Source organism: Syzygium oleosum, unplaced genomic scaffold, assembly GCF_021117445.2.
Source record: "Syzygium oleosum isolate NSW1041296 unplaced genomic scaffold, Sole_v2.1 Sole_v2.43, whole genome shotgun sequence".
Lineage (NCBI taxonomy): Eukaryota > Viridiplantae > Streptophyta > Magnoliopsida > Myrtales > Myrtaceae > Syzygium > Syzygium oleosum.
The window spans coordinates 1,658,026-1,664,297 of record NW_026607527.1 but is presented as its reverse complement, the minus strand read 5'-3'; the positions used below and the strand labels follow the sequence as shown (position 1 = coordinate 1,664,297).

The 6,272-nt window shown below is 40.7% G+C and overlaps 1 protein-coding gene across 1 annotated transcript; it reads right to left on the bottom strand.

Moving 5' to 3' along the window:
• Positions 1-229: 229 nt before the first annotated feature.
• Positions 230-661, bottom strand: LOC115691403 (glutathione S-transferase F13-like). The gene has a single exon (XM_030618025.2). The coding sequence runs from the start codon at positions 659-661 to the stop codon at positions 230-232; it is 432 nt and encodes a 143-aa protein (XP_030473885.1).
• Positions 662-6,272: the final 5,611 nt, after the last annotated feature.

Genomic DNA, 6,272 nt, shown 5'->3' with positions numbered 1-6,272 from the left:
AACCCTCAGTACACACATTCCGACCATACCGTCCATCCCATTACCGACCCTCAGGTCGTATCACTCGCCCAATCCATTACCACTTACCCGCGGCTTCCCAGGCCCAAAAAATCGGGACGTGACAGTGCAAATCGAACAATCTCATAATTTGTGTAATTATTAAAGATCATTGTCCCTGTTGCTCTCTTCGCTAAGATCAATTTATTAACAGTACTAGTAGAAACACACATCAAGGTACAAGAACACCCTTATGCTCTTGAACCTTTCTTATAAACAGATTCATCTCTTCAGCGACTTTCACCGCAGCTGGTCTTGAAGAGATGTCTGCCCACCACGCATTCACATGTGGACGGGAGCTGATCACATTGGCTTTAGGAGTTCTCATGAAGTACACCAAATATGGAATGTGGTTCAGGTCGGCCATTGTGTAGTTATCGCCTGCGAGGTACTTGCTTTTCGACAGCCTCTCTTCGTAAACATCGAGGACATTCTGCAGCTTCTCGGTCTCTGATTGAATTATTTTCTCATCGGGAGCTATTCCATGAATCGGGTTGACTATCATTTGGCCAACGATGGCCCGAACTGGAGAATCGAACTGGTGAGCTTCCACTTCCATCCAAGTCTCAACGATAGTCAAATCTGTGAAGTCGTTGTGCCTCATGAGGTCAGTACCTATGTCTTGGTGTTTACGTGCCAAGTAGCGGTTGATCGCTCTTGATTCTGCTAATACATGAAGATACGCGTGAGAATTAATTGCACTCTAGATCTCTTTTTCCTACATAATCTAGTTAGACTTTGTGTTTATGTTGAACAGTTAGCTGATTATAACTCACCAAAGAGAGTAATATTCCCATCTTCTAATGCGGGGATCTTTCCAAATGGCTGTCAAGAGAATAAAACTAAGTTGCATGATGAGTATATCTCTATTCTGTCCTGCATAAGTAGAAATGTACATGTTTCTTGGTCTGAACTACATCCTCAATAGGATTGAAGAACATGTATCATCAGTACATATAATCCCCCATTTGATTTGTTATTATTGTTATTATCATGATCATGATCATGACCATTATTATAAAATCCAATTATTTAGATCAATAAACGTTTTAGAAATTCTTTTCCTTTAGAATGCTGATGGATTTTCTTTGTGAAGATGGGTCGCCCATGATGGGCTAACCCAGCCCATGAAAGAAAATAACTGCACTTAGCAGTTATTGTCTAGAAACAAAAAGTGAGAACACACGTAAGAATGTGTGTGTGGGTTGCATTTTCATTATCAGAAAACTCATTCTCACTAAATGACAAAGAAGAAGGGGCTTTGTTCAACAATTCAAGCATTGTTCTCTCTCTCGAGGCTGTGATAAGTGCATTTAATCTGTGGTAAAAGAGGTATGTTTATTTCACGTAATATACTTGGAACAATCGGTGATTCAAGCGTAGAATGGGCACGTTTTTCCGCAATTTTTGTATTATGTTTAGGAATCTGTTTCCGACATTGGTATCAGAGCATGTGTTCTTGTTTCCTGATCGTTTAATATGCTTATTACACGGATTGATGGCCGGAATTCGTGAAACGGCGCCGACGAACGCTCGGGTACGAAAATCGACACCCGACCGGACTGTTCGGGATCGTTTCTCGAAATTCGGTGCGATAAATTTTATTTTTGAAGGCATAGGGTCGTAGTGCTCGTCGATACGAGCAAAATGACGGGTGCCACGCCGCCGGGGGAAGCCGGACGCGCCTCTACTCGCCGCCGCCGCAAGCGGCGGCTTCACCGGCACGTGCGCAGCGGTTGCCGCGCACACGTGCGATGCACGCGCCATGCGTGCGCGTGTGGGCGTGGCTGACGTCACGCTGACGTCAGCCACGCCCGTTATTTCGTCTGGGCCGAAAAGCCCCGGCCCAGTAGGCCTGACCCGATCCGACCCGGTTTATGACCCGTGACCCTATCCTGCTGACCCGTTGACCTGACCCGGTCATCCATTGACCGTTGACCATCGTTGACCACCGTTGACCGGCGAAAAAAAAAAAAAAAAAAAAAAAGGGACAGAAGGGGTAGAATGTGTTTCTTGAAATGTTGTACCTTGGATTATGAGTAATCCTTTCATTTTTTCTGCATTGTTGCAGGAATAATGGTACGAAGATATCGAGCCCCTATTATCCCTAGAACGGCGGCTCAAAAGAAGAAGCTTGAGAAACTAAGAATCAAGCTGGCTCTTTATCGGTGGGATGCTGATGATGACATGATGACACACATCATCAAGGTCAATCAAATGATACAAGATATCATTTGGAACGGTTTCGTAATGCCAGGGTATGTGATGGTCGGAGCCCTCAAATGCACCATTCCTGATGAGTTGGGAAGAATGATTGATAGGGTTTGGGACGCCTTAGAAGGTCTGAGCTATAAGATGAATGTGGAGCAATTCATGATAGAGTACATACGGGTCGGGTCAAAGAGGACGTCAACCCTTGCATTGAATCAGTCTCGGCGCAATACGTTGCTCGAATCTAGGGGTTTTCCGGGTGCCTCCATTTGGATGCCAAAGAAAATAGAATTTCCTGAGGATTTTCATGAGTCATTTCCGGTTTATAGAAAGAAGATCACCACCTGATTGTGTTTATCTATTTTTCGTAAGCTCTTATGGATATGTTCACTATAGGTTGGTGTTAAATATCTTGGGTGGATAGTTCTTTTTATGTTGGTGTTTATGTTTATTTCCTTAGATGGATTCATTCCTTATGTACATAGTGTTAGGTAAATGAATGTTGATAGATATTCATGTTGTGAATAGTTTATAGTACTATTCTGTTTTAATATTTATCTTATTAGTATCATAAGGAGTTGAGTGGGAGTTCTAAAAGTTTTAGTAACTTTAAAGAACGTAATTTTACCTTAATGATTACATTAACGGTAATTTCACATTAGTTTTTTTATGATGATTGGGAACATAGTGAACTTTCGAATCTAAAGCCTATGTGAAATTATTCATTAATATAATCAGTTTGTGTAAAATTGATGCATAAATGAGTGGCATTAATAATTCGTGCGTATATGTCTGAAATGTTCAGATACCATGGCTTCAGCATCAAAGAATATAGTTGCTGAACTGAACAAAGGAGAGAAGCTTAACGGTGATAATTATGAAATTTGGCATATGAAAATCCAATATGTGCTGGAAGAGCAAGAGGCTCTTGAAGCTCTTAACCTGGTTATGGTAGAGCCTGAAGACGGAAACACTGCACAACATAAGAGAGATAAGGATGCATTTGCTGTATGGAAAAGGAAGAACTCCCTTGCTCGCATCACGTTGCTGAGTAGCATGGAAAATGATGTCATGCGAGAGTTTAGGCGTTTTGAAAATGCTAAGGAGATGTGGGGAGCATTGGCAGCAAGGTTTGGTCATACATCTGTAACCAAGCTTAGACAGCTCACTATAAGATTTGACTCATATAAGAAGCCACATGGTCAGTCCATGAAACAACATTTAAGGAAAATGTCAAACATGATTAATGAGCTGAAGGATGCTGGCCATGTTCTGACTAATGAGCAGCAAGTGCAAGCAGTGATTCGTTCTTTGCCTCAAAGTTGGGAGCATATGAAGTTGCACCTAACTCATAATGAGAACATCAAAACCTTTGAAGATGCAGTGCGCCACTTAGAGCTAGAGGAGGACCGCCTCCTGGCGGATAAGCCGGTAATTGACATTTACCATGTAGGTTCTAGCTCACAAGGGCCTTCGAGCTCTAAGCGCAAGCGTCCTGATTCGTTCAGAAGGTGGAGAGGTAAGAGAGCGAGTTCTTCGGGGAAGAAACCAAGAGATGAACAACACCAAAGAGGAAAGCGTCCTCATGAGAAAAAGATGTCAAGAGTGAAGTGCTACAACTGTAGCAAGAAAGGCCACTTTGCTCGTGATTGTCGTGAGCCAAAGAAGGTTAACTCATCTTGTATTATTGAGAACTTTGTTTATGTATCAAGTTCTATATTTCTAACTGAATCAAATCCTTTGTGGACTGTAGATTCGGGAGCAACAGACCATGTAGCGAAGGATAGAGAAGCCTTCGTAGAATTCCGACGAGTTCCAACGGGAACTAAATGGATTTATGTAGGGAACAACTCCAGAGCTGAGGTTAAAGGAATTGGCACCTGCCAGTTAATTATGCGTGGTGGACGCACTTTGTTCCTACATGATGTATTATATGCTCTAGAAATTCGTCGGAACTTAGTGTCTGTTTTAGTGTTGATTCGACTTAGTTTTAATTTGAACTTCCATAACAATGGTGTAGACTTGTATTTAGGTACGAGTTATTATGATTGTGGTTATTTTCTAGATGGTTTTATTATACTGGATGTTGATTCTGTAAATGTCAATGTTTGTTATTCCCACTTCACATCTTCTACTTCGTGTGATAATGATGTGAACGTATGGCATGCTAGGCTTGGCCATATAGGCCAACAACGAATGAATAGATTAGCCAAAGAAGGCTTAATGGGCAATATTGAAAAAGTCGATTTTCCCACTTATGAACACTGCCTAGCTGGGAAAACAACCAGGAAACCATTTGGAAAAGGAACAAGAGCTGAATTTCCTTTGCAGTTAATCCATTCTGACATTTGTGGTCCAATGAATATGAGGGCTAGACATGGGGCTGTTTATTTTATCACATTTATTGATGATTATACTCGATTCGGATATGTCTATTTGATTTCTCATAAATCTGAGGCTTTTAGTTGCTTCAAGATATTTATGAACTTGGTGGAAAATCAATTAGACAAGAAAATAAAAGCATTGAGATCCGATCGAGGTCGAGAATATCTATATGATGAGTTCAGAAATTTGTGTGATGAAAAGGGAATAGAAAGACAGTTGTCTATTCCCTATACTCCTCAACAAAATGGTGTTGCGGAAAGGAGAAACAGAACCCTACTAGAAATGGTTAGGTCCATGATGGCGCAGGCTAACTTACCTATCACCTTTTGGGGTGATGCTTTATTAACTGCTGCCTACATACTTAACCGTGTCCCTTCTAAATCAGTTATTTCCACTCCGTATGAGTTATGGACAAGTAGAAAACCCGATTTGAGTTTTCTGAAACCTTGGGGCTGTGCCGCTTATACACATGAATCTTCTCATAAGTATGGGAAATTAGGTCCTAGAGGTAAGAAGAGTATCTTCATAAGGTATTCGGAAACCTCAAAAGAATATGTATTTATAGGTGAGCAAGAAAGTAGTAGTATAACTGAATTTGAATCATGAGATGTCACATTCTTAGAGAATGAGTTTCCTAAGAAGGGCGAAATAGGTGAGAACTACTCACTATTTGAGAAAAAAGAACACTACAAGTGCCATAACTTGTGTACGGCGCTCACTTTAGTGCCATAACTTTTTTTTGGATCACTTTAGTGTTAAAATTTTTGAAAAACGATCACTTAAGTGTTAAATTTTTTAAAAACGATCACTTAAGTGCCAACTCCGGTGCCGTACACAATTTTTCGCCGGAAATTTGACGTGGCATTTTTTTTATTAATTTCTGAAGCTGACGTGGCTCGCCGGAGTCTCGCCGGAGATTGGCACTTAAGTGATCGTTTTTCAAAAAATTTAGCACTTAAATGTTCGTTTTTCAAAAATTTTAGCACTTAAGTGATCGTTTTTCAAAAATTTTAGCACTAAAGTGATCCAAAAAAAAGTTATGACACTTAAGTTATTGTTTTTCCTCCGACTTGGCACCAAAGTGATCCGAAAAAAAGTTATGGCACCAAAGTGAGCGCCGTACATAAGTTATGGCACTTATAGTGTCCTTTTGCCCACTATTTGAAACCTTGGACCCTGATAGTGAAATCGATAAAGTTCGTCCAAGTGGAAGCAATGTGAGAAGTGAGGAATTGAATTCGACTCAATCTCAATTGCAACCTTTTGATGAGACGATTCCGTCATTATCTAATCCAAGTGGGAGCATAATGGAGAATGATATACCACGTGTACAATCTCCCATATGGCGAACAAGTCGCAAAAGTATTCCCCGACGACGTTTTGACATTGAAGGGAAAACTTTCATGATCGCTCCACAAAATGAAGACGAGCCAAGGAATGTAAATGAGGCTCTAAATTGCCCTAACAAAGAAAATTGGATGATTGCAATGAAAGAAGAAATGGAGTCAATGAAGTCAAACCATGTTTGGGAACTGGTTGATCTTCCAGAAGGATGCAAAGCTATTGGGAATAAATGGGTTCTCAAAATAAAACGCAAATCCGATGGCTCAATAGAAAGA